At 35.3% G+C, this 17,946-nt stretch overlaps 1 protein-coding gene across 8 annotated transcripts in view; it reads right to left on the reverse strand.

Moving 5' to 3' along the window:
• ARHGAP12 (Rho GTPase activating protein 12) overlaps positions 1–17,946 on the reverse strand; it is a 93,026-nt gene that overhangs the window by 28,160 nt on the left and 46,920 nt on the right. For 2 of the 8 annotated variants that reach the window (XM_069458655.1, XM_069458654.1), the window contains exons 3-6: positions 15,301–15,441; positions 14,045–14,125; positions 7,214–7,339; positions 3,463–3,537 (exon numbers count right to left, since the gene is read on the reverse strand). In XM_069458655.1, coding sequence (XP_069314756.1) covers positions 3,463–3,537; positions 7,214–7,339; positions 14,045–14,125; positions 15,301–15,441 — 423 coding nt within the window. Of the gene's footprint in view, positions 1–3,107; positions 3,123–3,462; positions 3,538–7,213; positions 7,340–14,044; positions 14,126–15,300; positions 15,442–17,946 lie in introns of all 8 variants that reach the window. The other 6 variants (XM_069458657.1, XM_069458656.1, XM_069458653.1 and 3 more) reach the window with 5 other exon arrangements.

Here is a 17,946-nt window from a genome sequence, read left to right on the forward strand (position 1 = left end):
GAAAGTACGAACCAAGCCAGAGTAGCACAGCTGGGAACCAACCAGAATACTAATCTAATGATTGCCGTAGGAGATGATGAAGGTCTGAGAGGTTCAGAAGACAAGACTGACAGGGACTGGACGTGAGGGTAAGAGGGACGATCTTGGGAAAACCGCCAAGCTTGAGCAACTAGGGAGATGGTGGTGTCTCCGCTTCCAGGTCACTTTTTTAGAGGTGTTTTCCTGGACCACTATTAAGAAGGGGCTCCTCCCCGGCAACCTCCCATATTTACTACTGTCTCAGTTTGTTTCTCTCGTCGTACTGTACTAGGGACTGAATGTGTGTGTCCCCCCAAATTTTCATGTTGAAACTAATCCCCAATGTGATGGGGCCTTTGGGAGGTGATTAGGTACTGAGGGTGGAGCCCTCATGAATGGGAACAGTGCCCTTAAAAGAGGGACCCCTTGTCCTTTCCGCCACAGCAGGACACAGTGAAAAGGCACCGTCTATGAACCAGGAAGAGGGCCCGCCCCAGACACCAGATCTGCCAGTGCCTTGATCTTGGACTGCCCAGCCTCTCCAGAACTGTGAGCAAACAATTTCTGTAGTTTCAAAGCCACTCAGTGTATGATATTTTTGTTACAGCAGCCTGAATAGACTATGACACACTTAATAAAAAGTGCAATTATATATTTTTTATTTATTTATTGTCTACTCCATTTGGCTATAAGTTGGGATCACATCTGTTATGTTGGTCAATGTATGATCAGTGCCTAGTACTGTACTAGCATGCAGCTGATGTTCAATACATACTTGTTGAAGTAATTTACCAACAAACCAATAGTGTTAATGAAACAGAAGAAGGTCTGCAACAGAGAAAATAAAGCTTTAACTTTTAAACACCAAAGTTTTTAATTTGACATAAAAGTGATGAAGAGGCACATGGATAAAACAGATTTGGATACACAGGTGAGAGATTTTGGGAAAACATTTAGACAAATTTTTATTTCATACTTTCTCAACATAATATGACTCGAAATCAAACAATGTTTTTGTGTTGCTTACTAAGATAAATTCACAAAAATTTAAGTCTATAAAATATGCCCAAATTCATGCATGAGTATTTGTTTAAATATATTTGATATTCCAAAGGAAACTTTATATTGAAAATAAGCAGAAATGCTTTCATGGAAACTAGCAAATTATGGTTAAATTTTGACCAAAAATATTATTATTCTATCCTAATAAGGCAAGAAAACAATTTGCATTCATAGTAAAATAGGCATTTCCCAGTTTAGCCTAACAATTATTTGTATACCAAAATAATGTAGTCAATGAAACCCTCATGTTCAATCACGTCAAAATCATGTAATAAGATTCTTTTTATTCAGAATAAGTAAACTTGCACAATGGTTCATAAAGTATTGAAAAAGAACCATGTGATGAAACATCTAGAACAGGCAGATCCAGAGGCAGAATGCAGACTACTGGGCCCTGGGGGCAAGAGAGGGGCAGGGGGAAGGGGAGTGACTGCTTACTGGGTGTGGGTTTCCTTCTGGGGTGATGCAAATGTCCTGTAAGTAGACAGGTGACAGTTGAACACACTGTAAATATGCTAAATGCCACTGAACTGTACACTTTAAAGTAGTTAATGGTTAATTTTATGTTAAGTAAATTTTTAAGAGCTAGTATCACAAAAAACAAATTGAACATTCATGTTTTTAAAAAGGCCTTAGAATTGGAAAACTCTATGAAAAAAATAAGCAAATTTGTCCACTAATATATTTTCTTTAATATTTATTAAAGTGTTGAAATGTCCTTTTCTCTCAAATTAATGCATTTTAATACCATAATTAGAAATATAAGATCAAAAGCTCAAGTTTCCAAATTACGTATTTTAAAATTTTATTCCCAAAAGTAATTGGGAATTTTAAAATGTATATTCTCATAGGCACTTGGGACAAATCCATAGTGTAGAAAAGCACATGATAGGTTTTTAAAAAATGTATATACTGCCTAATTTATACAGATTTGAAGGGACTATGAAAAATAACAATAACTCATTTGAAAATTAAAATGAAGCACGAGAAAAAATTAACATGCTTAAGATGTATATCAGGGAATGGAATTTTAAATCTGGTTTGATTAGAAGAGATTGAAGAGATGGGCAATTGGCAGAGATTATTAAGGTGACATCAGATATCTAACACTGGTGATGATATCATTGTCACTTCTAAATTTGTAGCTTCCTTTTCCTTATCACTAAGCCTTTACACCAACCAGTTTTTAACTCACAAAAAAGAGGGGGGAAACATCTCCTTGTAGTAGTAACTGGATGAGAGTGGAAAACAGAGGCCAAGACTAGGCAGAAGCCAGGCAAGTTTATTCATTCGGCAAATACTTGCTGAACAGCCGCCACACAGCACTGCAGTGCGGACGGGGTTAACAGTTTCTGCTCTAATGAAGCTTTTGTTTAGTGGGGAAGATGGACACCAATAGAGCTGGGGGTTCCTGTAAGAAGTAATGACAAGCATTACTCTATCTTAAGTAATCAAATAATACATAATTAAATACTATAAGCGTATGGTAAGAAAACTTCACCTAATCTAGAGGACTAGAATAAAATTCTCTGAAGAAACAAAGTTTGAACTAAGCCTCAGTGAAAACCGGGGCAGACACGTTCGGGGCAGAGGAAAGGACGTGTGCAAGGACCCTGGGCTGCAGAGCGGGCTCCCTGGAGGAGCCGGGACAGGGCAGTGCAGCCAAGGAAAGCAAGCAAGAAAAGCTGAGGATACGAGAAGTAGGAGATGAGGCTGGGAAGCAGTCAAGAGCCAAACTGAGCAGTCTCACAGTCCTCTTTAAAAATTGTGGACTTTGGTCTAAGAGAAGAGAGAAGCCACTGAAGGGGAACAGCATGATCAGCGATGGACAGGAAGAGAGTGCGTATAAACACAGAAATCAAGTAAAACCTCATCGCAGACAAGACGGCGTCTGAAGGTTTTCAGTTTGGGGAACTTACAGTTGAGTTCCATTATCTCCAGTATTCGTGTGGCATAGACGGGGCAACGCATTTTACACACAGAGCAAGGTGTCTGTGCTCATTAGGCAGAAGGGGGATGCTTCTTACCTTTGCACTGCTGGCCTGAGGAAAAAACGGTAGAGTATAATTTGATAGTACCGTGTGGGAATTTTAAATTTTATTTTTAAAAAAACAAATATAAATTCAACACTTAAAAATATGGCACGTATTTAATTAATCATGTAAGATACCATATTTTGCACAAATGGGGGTTCTTAAATCAGTACAATCTGATTCTTACTTTAAAGTTATTTTAATTATGGTTTTTTTTAAGAAAAACTAATGAAATTTAATAGAAAGAAGCCCAAGAAATATTTCAACATTACATTTAGAGAAAATCAATTTACTGAAACTGATTGAAATAACTGGACTATATTATACAGTATGCTTCTCTCATACTAACTGTATCTTGGTGCTTTGGAGAAGAGGGAGAAGACTCATTTTCAGGAAAGCAGGGTTTTGAGGCAGTTGGAGATTCCTACAAGAAATAAGTAATGAAAAAAGTTACTCTACTTTATATATTTCTGCCTCTACTCACAGTGGGAGAGTTTAATAAGGGAGACTAAGAAAATTTTTTTCCTTGTTATTTTCCTTCTATATTCAGCTCCAAAATTAATATGGTACTGATTTGAAAACTACAGATGTTATAAAAAGTTTATGAAATATGGCACATTTTTATAGCAATTACAGTTAAATTTAAATAATGCATACAAAATTACTCAAAAGAAATGATGCATGTTGCCTTAAAATCATGATGTTACATCAGTTTGAATTAACCATATTTAAAATAAGTAAAACCTAAACACTTAAAGACAAATATGTTATAGTCACAAAACTAACTTGCTCTTGGGATGATAGGTATGAATATCCAGGATTAGGCAAGAAAGAGCCACAGAAATAACTTGGTAACTGCCAGAATAAGAATTTCAGTCAAGAGCTATAGGAGAAATTAAATTGCTATTAATATTCAAGGTAATTTATAGCTAACTTTCCAATGGAAATAAGCAAGATTCTTTAAATGCAAGGAAGAAACCTAGGACTTAAAGATTAATGACTCAACAACAACAACAACAAAAAAAATGGTTTAACATCTAAGCCTTTAAGAATATCCTAAGAGCAAACCAGTAACATGTTTCTTAAGCTGTCTGCTTTGTCATTATTAAAACACTGCATATGATTTCTACTACACATGTTGCTAGCACCTATTTGTGGAGGATAAAACTGAAAAACATTTTTTTGGTAGCAACTGCCTAGCTCCATATAAATTTTCTCCATTCCCCTACATGCTCTGAATAATTTCAGGAAAAGAGAATTAGAAAAATCATATGCCATTACCTATTATTAATTTTTCTATCTAACCAAAAAATTCCTTTGAACATTCATTTCCATATCTACAGCATTCTGATTTTCCACGCTTATGAAACTGGAGAAGGTGCTGTTAACAACCCTGGGAATTTGTTTTAAGTAACAATGCAAAAATCGTTAACTCAACATTCATTCAACTGGAAGAAAGTCTTCAGGTTTACAGCCTATATAATTTGCAAACACAGAAACTGGGCAGCAATGAGAGTTACAGGAAAACCCTTGAAGGGACAGACTAACAAATCGAACATCAAAAAATCTCTACAAAAAAATTAAAAAGAAATTAAACTTAATGTCTAAATCTCAGTTTAGTCTCAAGTATTTTTCTGACAACTTCAGATCAATTTCTTGACTTCTGAAAGAGTGTCTAATATTAAAATAGTCTGAGAAAGAGGAAAGATTTAATAACCTATAAATTAGAAAATATGTAATTAAATAAAATGAATGGTAATTATGATTTATTTTTCATAGCCTTATCAGTCCTACAGAAATAAAAACCACAAATGGAGTACTAATGTATATATAACAATTATAAATATATAAGCCAAGAAATCATTTTACATGTGTAACTGAGGGGTAGTTTTAGTAAAAGCCATACATAAGCAAAAACAAATAAATGTACTCACGCATATACACACACAGAGACATACATACATACCTATCTCCAAAGTTATCTGCCAACTGACTTAGGACCTATGTCATCATGATGACATCTGCTATACAGTAAAAATGTTTCTGAACTTATAATTTTTCAACTTTACAATGGTGCAAAAGTGAAAGGCATTCAGTAGAAATCATACTTTAAATTTTGAATTTTGATCTTTCCCCAGGCTAGGGCAGTGCTGGGCAGAGGCAGCAAGCTGCAGCTCCCAGTCAGCCATGCAATTGTGAGGATGAAAACGGACACTCTACACTGGGCTGCATCACCACATGATTTTGCCCAACTGTAGGCTAGCGGAAGTGTTCTGAGAACATTTAAGGCAGGCCAGGCTAAGCTTTGAGGTTCAGAAGGTTAGATATATTAAATGCATTTTAAACTTATGATATCTTCAACTTACAATGAGTTTATTGGGGCATAGCCCCATCATAATTTAAGGAGCATCTGTATCAGGTTTCTTTGATTATACTTCAAGTTATGCACACGTCATCCCTTATCATATTCTCATAACTCTGGGACAATTAGATGGAAGAAGAAATGTAGTAAGAACTTCATCCAATTTATTTTAAGCAACCGATTGAAAATGAATCGAGAGATTAAAAAGGATTAAGAAATTTTAAGATACATCACCAAAATAATCATCCTTATTTGTTCAACTGTGAAGAGGCAGTGGAGTTGGTTCAACGATAGTTTTGCCCTAGAGTATTACATACAGCATTTAGGAGTTTTCTGCATATCCTGAATTGTAATCTGGTTCTGGGAGTTGAATGAATTTTTTTCTATTAAAACTCTCTAAGAATCTTACCTACCTAGGTTAATCTCAATGATCATGTTTTCAAGTATATATCTTCAATAGCACAGACTCCAGAGTATCATTCCTTTGAATATGCCCCTTATATCCAATCACACAACATCTTTACAAAATAGAAACCAGAAATTCATCTGCTTTCATTGTTTTCTATTAGTCCCTCTTATACACATAATATGTGTACTGTTTTTACAGTTCCACTAACTTTTAAATTCAACAAGGCCAATTTTATAGTCACTTGTAAGTACCAAAACATTACACTTGTTTTGACTCATCAACTGAGATAATTTATAAAGAGATTTAAGGTTGAAGGTATCCAAGCACAGATAAATATGCCTTAGGAGTGTTTATTCTATTTTCACTAAAAACACCAAAAAAAATGTAGGAAACCTGTAAATTATGTTACAAGAGAAGCCTGATGCTCAAAAAAAGAAAAAAAAGGTCCTCAATGACAAATATCTTTCTTTTTCCAGTGTTAGGATCATAGCTCACTGCAGCCTTGAATTCCTGGGCCCAAATGATCCTCCTGCCTCAGCCTCCCAAAACACTGGGATTACAGGCGTGAGCCAACACACCCAGCCTTTTTTAAATAATTCATTTAGTTTCGAGGTATTACTGCCACCTTCACATTTCAACATTAGTATGTCTCATGTTCTGCAAATTCATACTAAATTCCCAACCCATCCCAAAATGAAGCCACATTGTAAGGATGTAACTCCGAAGGAAGTTTTAAAAACATCCATTCTCATGTTTGCATCAAAATTCACCCCTACTCGAAACACAGAACATCACTTCTCAGATTGATAAAAGAAGCTTTGTGCAGACAGCATTTAGGGCAACAAAAATAGGATTCCAATGTTCCCTGGGATAGGGAAAATTAATTAAATGTCTTCAGTATGAATCCTCCTACAGGCTGAAGACGAAGAATAACAGAAATGTGACTTTAAGGTAAACAAAAAAAATCTGCCAACTACTAGGGTGGGGGTGTGTGTGTGTGTGTATCAGTAAGCCACAGATAAGTCAATACATCATATAAAAACCAAAACCGATTCCATGACAAATTGATGCTAAATACATAAAACAGTAGTCAGTATACAATTTAGTTAACGAAAAAGATAAATATTATAGTTACATTTCATCAAACATTCAGATCAAAAGCCTAAGTTGGTTCAAAAGAAATCAAATGTTTTAGCAAAGAATCAATTTACCAACAGAAACACTACATAAAATGAAATAAATTTAGTGCAAATGGTTACAATTCACTGTACTATAAAAAGCAAAAAGAACTTGCCAAATTATCAACAGATTCTCCCCTGAAAGTCCCACCTTCTCATTGGTGTCCAATACGATGGTGCTATGTCTCCACTTGGTTAATACTATTGGTTCTTGCAGCCGCCTGTCCAGGCTCCTACTTTTAATTATTTCTCTTTGCTGCTGGGATGAAGCATTATACTAAAGAAAACAAAATACACTTCATAAATAATAGAAACAAAAGCAGAAATCTAAACATCTTGGTTCCAAATGACACATGACCCATGACCATTAAGGCAAAGTTCATCACGTGACACCACCATGAATTTACTAGCCTCAGTTTTTCTCAACTTTGACCAGCACTTTGGCACAATTGAGAAGATCATAGATTTTGGTGCTGGAGAGACAAAATTAGTATTTTCTTTAGTAAAATATTTAATCTCCCTAAGTTTCCCCAACTGTAAAGCAGATATAACAGAAATACCATCTTATGCACAGAGTTGCTCTAAAGATAAAAGAACCAAATATTGCCCTGACAGTAGGTTCTTAATAAATATTAACTATCATCATTTATAAAATGAGGCCATTAAATTAATTTTTTAGGGTTCCTTCTATTCCTAAAATCTAAAATAAGCATTATTTTTAAAACTTAAACCAAAAATTAAATTCAAAATGCACTAGCAAGTTCTTTATATATTCTGGATGCTAAACCTTTCTAAGCTATGTGAGTTGAATGTATCTCCTAGTCTGCACCTCATCTTTCCCCCCTTGTTTACAGTATCTTCTACATGTAGAAGGTGTTTTAATTTTAATGTAGTCACATCTGTCAATCTTCCCTTTTACAGGAGGCTTTTGGGTCTTGTTTAAGAAATCTTTCCTCCTCTACGAAGATATTCCTCGATGTGTCCTTCTACCGTCCTTAAGGTTCTGCTCATTACATTTACATGTTTGACTGAAATTAATCATGGAGCTTGAAATAAGGTCAAGGATCTACTTTTATCGCATTTTTTTCATGTGAGCAACCAATAATGTTAGCAACATTTATCGTATAGTCTGTGCTTACCCCACTGATTTGCAATGCCACATCTGAGCTTTCCATTCTCTCCTGCTGGTCTGTTTCTTTAGACAAGTGCCCCTACTCCCCCAACTTAATCACCGTAACAGGATGCCACCCCTTTTCCCCCTCCTCCCCAATTCCACCTACTCAGGAACAATATTTTGACTCTTTATGAACCTTTGCCTGCAAACGTAAGTTTTAGGTTCAGTCCCAAGAAAGTTGTGTGGGGGAGGGGGGGTGTTGAACTTGCAGATTAATTTGGACAATTATTATAAAATTAACTCCCCCAATCCAAGACCATGGTGGAATACCACACCATTTATTCAGGTCTTCTTTTATTCTGCTCTAAAAATTTTTCTTCACTAAAATCTTATAGACCCTTATTGGGCATGTTCTTAGTTACAACGCTTTTTGCTGCTGCTAATGTAAATAGGATTTTGTTGCTATCACATTTGTAAACTGACTTTTTCCTAGACAAATGGGTAGTTTTTATGTTGACTATATATCCAGCAACTTTGCTGAACTCCCATCAGTTTTAAGTTTGTAGATTCTCTTGGATTTTCTAATAATCAAAAGAACAACTGTATCTCTTCCTTTTTAATTCCATTATTTCCTTTTCCTTTCCTATTTAATTGTTGAATAGAAGCAGTGACAGAAAAATTCGAGTCTAGTTCCCAACTCTAATGGAGAAGCTTCTGTAATCTCACCAGTAAGTATGAGATTTACTGTAGACTGTTTGATAAATAACCTTTAGCATCATGTGTCATTCATTACATTTGAAAGTGATTTTTCTCATAGAAGGATACTTGAGTCACAGTTTTTTATCCATTCTGAAATTCTTTTAAAAGAGGTGTTTAGACCATTTGTACTGAATGTAATTATTTATATATTAGGATTTAAGTCTGCCATTTTAGTATTTGTTTTCTACCATTCCTGTTTCTCCTTTCCTGCCTTCCTGTGGGCTGAGTAATTTTTACTATTATATTTTAATATATCTATAATTTCTTGATTCTCTCTTGTTACAGCTTTTAGTGCTCGTTCTCAGAACTACCATATACTTAATTTATCACAGTCTGCTAGTATCAGTATTTCACTACTTCAAGTAGACTACAGAAACCTTACCAACAATTACATCCCTTTACTCTCCCCACTTTATGATATGCTTGCCTTAAATTTCATCCCTGCATGTAAGTACTGCTTTAGAAATAATTTTTGTTTCACATGTCAAACATAATTTTAAACACTCAGGACAAAAGCCTCCTCAGATATTCACCCTTTCTATTGTTTTTATTCATTTCTGACATTCCAAGTTTTCTTCAGTAGCATTTCCCTTCTGTTTGAAGGACTTCCCTATTGCAGTTCCTTGAGAGCAAGACTGCTGGTGGTAAATCTCTTAGTTTACTTTCATGCTGAAAATGTCTTTATAGGCCAAGCACGTGTTTTATGCCTGTAATCCCAGCACTTTGGAAGGCCATAGCGGGAGGATCGCTTGAGCCCCAGGAGTTCAAGACCAGCCTGGGCAACACAGCGAGACCCCATCTCTACAAAAAAGTTTTTAAAAAATTAGCCAGGCATGGTGGCGTGTGACTGTACTCCCTAATCAAGAGGCTACGTGGGAAAGATGGCTTAAGCCCAGGAATTAGAGGCTGCCGTAAACTATGATTGCACCACTGCACTCCAGCCTGGGCAACAGAGTGAAACTCCATCTCTGAAAAAGCAAAAAAGTCTATTACTTTCATTCTTGAAGGATATTTTTGCTGGGTGTAGAATTATGGATTGACAGTTCTTTTCTTTCAGCATTTGAAAAATGTGTGCCATTTCCTTCTGGCTTCCATGGTTTCTGATAAGGAAGCCACTGCCATTCAAATTGTTATTTCCCTATAGGTCATGTGTCGTTTCAATGAGCTGCTTTCACGAATTTATTTTTTGGGGGGGAGATGTCTTTTCAGAAATTTGATTACATTGAGTCTCGATAGCAATTGCTTTGGGTTTATCTTGTTTGGTGTTTATTCAGCTTCTTAAATCTGTCGGTTTGTCTTCTGCCAAATTTGAGACATTTTTAAGTACTATTTCTTCAAATATTTTTCAGCCTCACACTCATTCCTTTCTCCTTCTGGAACTCCAACGTCAGATCTTTTGTATTTTTCTACAGGTCTCTGAGGCACTGTTCATTTTTTTAAACTCTACCTCTACTCTGCTATTTGAGCCAACCAGTATTTTATTTTGGTTCTAAGATTTCCATTTGCTTCTTCTTTATGGCTTCTATTTCTTTGCTGAGATTTCTGACTTTTTCACTTATCTTGAGTGTGTTCCTAAATGCTTGCCGTAGCATTTTTAGGACAGCTGCTTTAGAATCCTTATGGGATAACTCCCTCATCTGCATCATCTTGGTATTGTCACCTATAGATACTGTCTTCTCATTCAAGTTGAGATTTTCCCCTTTGTATGACAAGTAATCATAGGTTATAGTCTGACATTGAGTAATATAACACTTTATTTTCTATTTAAGCCTTCTATTAATATTTTAGCAGACTGTCAACCCGTTTAGGTTCAGAATACACATCTTGGCCTACGTTTACGACCAGTAGTTGAATGTCAATTCAGTTTTTAAAATCTTTTTAGTGCTGTCTGGTCTGCCCTGTTTGTGTGCTACCCAGAGGCTAACCTGAGACCCGGGCAGTATTCCACACCATGGTTCTGTTCTAAAAGGTTTTGCTATGTTAATTCTGGTTGTTTCCATGCATAGGCCACTCTGGAGTTGTGCCTAGGATCTCACACACGAAGTTTTAGAATCCCTTTCTCTAGCTTCCTCCTCTCTGTAATCCCCCTTCCGCTCTCTCCTTGGGATAGAGTGAGGAGCTGCCTCGTTGCTGCTGTAGCTAGTGAATGGGGAGGACAAATGACAGGGCTCCCTGCATGCCTCGCAGGGCTCCACCACGCAGTCTCCGCGGTGCCCAGGCAGGGAGCGGGACCGGCGCTGCTTCTTTAGTGCTGGTTAGGAACGGCTGACAGGGCTGCATTCACGAAACTGCCAAGACCTTCCCACACTTTACCCTAAGTGGCAAATGGTAGCAGAAAATGAAATAATACCACAAAACTGAGGGTTCAACGCTGGTCGTAATCAGTGCCCATTTCCACTGCTGTGGAATACTCTCTGAGGTCCTGATATAACTCAGTCCCTTGCCTCTCTTCTTTCTTTTACTCAAGCCATCTCCAGAAGCAAGTAGAAGATGAGCCTGGAGTTCTTCTAACCAAGGGACGTACAGGAGTTCATAAGAAACTAACAGGAATGTTTAGCCACCAGTAAAGTAAAGGCTCTAACCTGCTCCTGACGTAAGTTCATCCTGGGAGCCTCTCCCTGCTAAGACCCTGACCTGGGACAAATCACGCAAAGCAAGCCTTGGGATCGATCTCGTGACTCCAGGGAATCAGAAAGACGGAGAAAGATATAGGACCTAAGATTCCTCCGTATCTCAATATACCTTTGATATCTGAGGTACTGGCAGGAGCTACAGTTCAACTCTGTCAGGTGGAACAAAAAGTTTAATATCATATGTTTAAATTATTTAATTAATATTGTTAATAAAATATTCATCTTCTATAACCTTTTTTAGTAAACTAAACTTTCTGCAGATTTTTTTTCTGGTTTCTTCAAGTCAAAATCAGATTTTGTATTTATAAGGCTAACAGAACCAATCATTACTATATAGTTTTCAATACTGAATAATTATATCCCCAAAATATACTCTTATCCCAGCATATAAGTTATTACATAATTTGGCCATCATGATCCATAAAATTATTCTTTCCAAATTAATCACTAAATATGAGAAAATTATTTTTTATAAATGTACTGATTTTTAAAAGCAACATCTGAGGTATTCTATAACTTCTTCCCAGTACAGCTATAAAAAACTTGTTAATCATCTTATGTATACCTCTTTCTCTCTAAAAGTTGTAACAGTTCTATTAAGCTTGAGATATTATTTTACCACTTAAAAGTTTTATTGAGAGACAATTAAATTTGAAAAGTAAAATGTTGAGTCATTTCATATTCAACTTTTTATAAAATTCAACTAAAAAAATTGTTGCTAGAGTATTATCCAACTGCTGTGCTATAGTTCCTAAAACAAGAATATCACAGGGTTCTGAGTGCTTAGCACAACCTCAAAGTTTTAAAGGGTAAATATGGTTTTATCTTCAGAATCAGATGCTAAAAGTAAAATTAATAATGAGGAAAATGAAAAAATCCACAAATGTTTTATTGAATTGTGTTTCATAATTTTAAAGAATGATGAGATAAAAGCTCAACGCTGAAATATGTGAGGAATGATTTGTGGCACTTCTAGATATACTTTTATTTGGAACTTTCTTCATTCATGGTATTTCATTATTAATGAAGTAAAAACATAATAATATCTTCATATGGAAGCTTTTGTAATTAAAATATAAAAACTATCTCCACTAATATTAATGTTAAGCTGAAAATAGTATTTTTAAAAACAATTATATAAATGTAAATTTTAATGACTTCCAATTTAGAAAGTTATTAATTTAAACAAAATCATTAAAAATATGCAATAGTTTTTCTGCTGAGCTGAGCAAAAGAGAACGTACCTATATAAAATGTGTGATAAGGATCAAAAACTGCGTATTTGAAGATTTGACAAGGGTTTTTTTTAACTACAGAAAAAATTCTGGGGCTATACTTGATAGCCAGGTTAACCAAAAAGAACCACTATTTTCCTTATCCACCTCTGAACGCCAACACCCACCAAGTTTCCATCATAGCCATCCTACGTTGTTCTATGAGATCACAAAATTTTAAAAGCTGTCAGAGTTATAATGGACCTCTTCTGCTACTGCCTCAACTCGGACTCACAAGGGTGTTCTTAAAAATCGATTAATTACAGGCTGCATATCTTACCCTAACTAGTATCAAGGCTTATAATTTCACAAAATAATTAAAGGCCAGATAGCATTCACATAAAGAAGAAACCACTATTAGCAAAGCACTTGCTTATTAGATTAGTGTTTCTCAACCTTCAATAAGTTCAGTACCACCTAGTGATTTTTGTCTCTATCCATGTACCATTTATACTACTAATATTTTTCTTTAAATTGACTTACTTGGGGAAAAAGACAAATTTCTTTAAAAACTAAAGTATATGTAATAATTGACACCACAGATTTGTCTAATTATAGTTGTTTTCTAAACATTAAAATAATATACCAATTAAAATTTAAGTATTTGCCCAGATATCACTTAAAATTATCTCCAGTACCAACAAGGACATGTCTGTGACCACTTTGAGACCTGCTGCCTCGGTTACACTCAGCCCTGGGGGGCCTGTCTGGAGAAGAGATGCCCAGCTAAGCCCTAGGACGTGTTATCACCACATGCTACCTCTCTCGGCCAGTGAGCAACTCAATCGTAACACACATTTACACAGGCGATAAACTTAACTTTCACATTACTTTTTTTTCTTAAAAAAAGATTACATATAAGATGAACTTCATATAGAAAACTCAACATATTCAAGATAACCACATATAAGATGGCCTTACTAGCACGGAAGGGAATTCTTATTTCTGGGAATAATGAAAGACCAATTTCAAGTTAAACCAAAAGCATTTCTGAACGAGAACAGTCAGTATCACACGGTGCCGACCACTGTACACCTTAGAAAAATTTAGCCACTTGCAGGACTTTCAGTGAGTTCTGAGAAAACGAGTCTTGCTGCTTTTTAAAAGTTGAATAAAAATTTAAAAATAAATCTGCTGAAATCATCCTCATATATTACTTCATCTACTATTTTAAAGAGAAATTCAGCGGTAAGGTTTATTACCTTTGGCAATTCCCATTCCGACCGAGATCCATCTGCACTGTAGTAATACTGTCTACCTTGATCGTCAACATGCTTGAGCCACTATGAAAACAGAACAGGTGGTTCTTTTAAAATTTATATAAAAGTGAGTTTAAGCTGCTACAATTAGAGATATTATTAAATTTAATTCTTATGAATTGTATGGAACATTGCAAAAAAATTCAAATAAACCTATTATACTAATACACTTGCATTTTAAGTTTGGTAAGAATAAATATACCCAATATTAATTTATTATCAATTTATTTTCTCTCTCTTTCCTCCGATTTCTGGCTAGTGGTTCAAGCATCACTTAACAGCAAGAAACATATAACACAAAGACACACAGGTAAGTATGCAGTAGAACACAGGTACACGCCCCCATCTTGAAAACAAGTTTGAGAACTTAACAGTAGGGAATTGTTTCTCAATCATTCAGTATAAAACTAAATAATTTAAGCCCCATTTCATGCAAACCCTTCGGAATTACCTCTGTTAGCCAACATAATAAAATTTAAATAGCAGTAACAACAGAACTTCATGAAATATAATAAAAGGAATATGAGGGGAAAAAGGACTAAATATTGCTAATACAAACATATGATCTAGATTACAAAATAAAGGAAAACTACTCCTTCTTTATGTGCTAATATCAAAAAACTGAGGCAAGAAGGAGGGTAAAAGTCCATCCCTGTTTCTTCCTAAGGGTCTATTTTCTAAACTAGCATAAGCAATTAGGTACTTTCTCAAACAATACCAGATGTAGTACACACATAAAATTTCAATATTCATTCCCAAGCTAATTAATCATAAAATACTAGATTTGTGGTTTTTGTTTTATAGCAATTTGATTATGCTAGAATAAGGAGTTATATAGGCAGTAAGGCAGTGGACAATCATGGCATGTTGAGAAAACTATTTCCAAAAAACTCTTCCCCAAGAAAAATATGAAGAAATATGCTTATTGAAGAAATCTAAACAAAATGACAGTCAACAGATCTACTCTTAAAAGGTCTGTCTTAAATGGGTATCAACACCACGAAAATCACTATCACCGCAAGCAGTTTAAAACCATGAATTAGGAGTTATATTGCATTTCCATGTTGTCAACTGGCATGATTATAAAATTACAATGGAGAATATTTCCATGACTTTTTAATACTACTACAACTTCAGTACACAACTATTTTATGAGAAGATTCTGCCAAGAAACACTAGATGAGTAAAAAAGAATGTACCTTTTCATTAGTATAGTCACTGGTATACAAGGTATGCCCACGTTCATCCAACTCTTCTGACCAACCCCTTGGAGGAGAACCACACTGACTATCTGACTGGCTGTAACAAATGCTGTGGTAGTTTTCTTCTGATGAAAGCAGCTATAAATAGTCAGAAACATAAGGATTTTTCTTCTTTGAATATAAATACACAGCAGTTGAAAATCTAAGAAATTGACTTTACTTGACTATTATCTTGAATATTTAATTTCAAAATAAATTGATGTCTTTAAATGGTACATTGTAAGTAGTGAGGGTAAAATTCATAGTAGTTATTTTATCAATTAGTGCAACCCTGGAAAAATTTACCACAATAAAATTGAAAACAATGTTTTCAGACTAAAGAGACAAAATGCTATTTCATGCTGCTTCTGAACTGAAATCAAGTTAAAAAATGACGGTCAGTAAATGTACAGATGTCTATGTGCAGACAAAGGAGGGGATGAGGGATCTTCATTAGACGGAGCCCTTGGAAACTCCCTTCTGTGTGTCACAAGCACTGGCCAAATGCATGGCAAATAACAGTGCTCAACAGATATATCTGGAACTATTTTTTTTAATTGTGTGGGAGGAGAAGGTAGAGAAAAGACATTAGTTTTGTGACACTACATTTTGTGTTCTAATTTATCGGCAAGGTTTCCTAACTCACTCAATCAAACGCTTATTAAAGCTGTTGGAAACTGAACTTCAAAACAAGAAAAAACTAATATTGAGAAAATTCAAATCCACTATAGAGAGAAAAATCAGAAATTCAGTACGGAAATAGTATATAGGTATACATGATATAGGTATACATGATATAGGTATACATGATAAACTATATATACAATATAGGTATACAATATAGATATACAATATAGGTATACATGATAAACTCCAGATATATATGAGAAGCAAACTAGAAGATTGAGAAAATTTAACAATTTTTTATGCCTCTTAACAAACAAGAGGCACTATAATGTGACTAAGTAGCTATTTGCTTACCATACTTAAACTTCATTCAAGAACTATTAGGTTAATACTCATGTGCAAATGACCCTTCCTAGCACTTCAGTAAAATGGTTTCTACAATTAAATCTTATTCGGTCTGTATTTTCCATCACCATCATTTGCCCTGAAACACTAAGATGGGCAGACGCTCCACACGGCAGTTAAAGACATAAACAGCCTAATAATATGTTCACAAAAGCTCACAGGCAACTTTGCAGAAGCACTGCATAAAAGTGATCTGTATTATGTTTTGTAACATAATTAAAAAATTAAACACCTAATTTAAAAATCAAGAGTTTATTTTTAAGACAACTTAAAATGTAAGCTGATGTATGAGAAAAGGGCAATAAAATCTTCAAAAAGAAAAAAGGCAATCTAATCAGTAGAATTAATTTAAGAAATAATCTAAATCACTAAATCAGCGAAGTAAGCAAGATGTTCTCTTCTGCCATGAAAAGTAACCTCCAATATCTTGATATGTTTTATTACACTAAAGAACCAGGAATAGCTTTAAAATCTTGATACCTACTGCTAAAAAAGAGCTGTTTAATGGCCACTAAACAAAAATGAAGATTATTTTTGGTAAGCTTTCTCCAAAGGTTGACTATTCTATACTAGATAACCCCATTACGGAGGGTCCTGGCTCTGCAACTCCGGGTCTATCCTGCTACAAATGTATCCCAGTAGCAGTAGGAGGGGCTACAGCAGACGTTCCATGTATAGGAGAATGGCAGGGAGTTTCCCTAACTGATCATCTGGATGAAAACAGCTGAAAAATATTACATAAAAATTGTTTTAAAAAACCACAAATGAGGGGGGAAAAAAAGCGTTTGTTAAGAAATACTCAAAGGTCAAAAACTAAGTAGAAACAAGAATCCAGAGAGTTAGGTAGAATAAAAAGACCAGCTTTCTCTTAAAGGCATTTGCCAAACCCCAAACTAAAAGGTTAGTTTTCAAAGGTACGAAGAAGTGTTGCAGAACTGGACTCAGGACTGCCAAAGGCAGGGAGGCCGAAAGGACACCCACTATACAGAGCCAGGCTCTCCACAAAATCATACCCACAGGTTACGAGTGAACCACAAACAAATCTTGCCCCTTTGTTCCACACCAGGAAAATCACAAGAATCTTCCCCAGTAATCAGGGGAAATCAAGGCACTCTTCAGCCACTAGCCAGGGTTCACACAATCGAAATTACTACTACCCAGGTGGCCCATAAAAACTAAAGCTAAAGATTTAGTTTGAAATATTCACGGGATATTATTAATAGTTTTGCCAGCGACCTGGCAGAAGCAAAACCAACCCCTCTCTGAAGGAACCCACTTTTGACTTTAGCATTAAGGACTGCTACTTAAGAATTTCTAAGAGCTATAATCTCACATTAAAATACACATACACACATATAAAAGAGGAAAAACAAAACACCATGAGTTAGAATAAAAACAGAATAATCACTCCCAAAAACTTTACACATACTAGAATTAACAAAAACAAAATAAGGCTAAAGAGAGATATAACAAATAAATGCAATATATGATCCTTTACTGCATCCTTCATTGTAGGGGGGAAAAAACAATTAAGGATATTACTTGACAACTGAGAAACAATGAATTTTAACA

Source organism: Eulemur rufifrons, chromosome 25, assembly GCF_041146395.1.
Source record: "Eulemur rufifrons isolate Redbay chromosome 25, OSU_ERuf_1, whole genome shotgun sequence".
NCBI classification, from domain to species: Eukaryota; Metazoa; Chordata; class Mammalia; order Primates; family Lemuridae; genus Eulemur; species Eulemur rufifrons.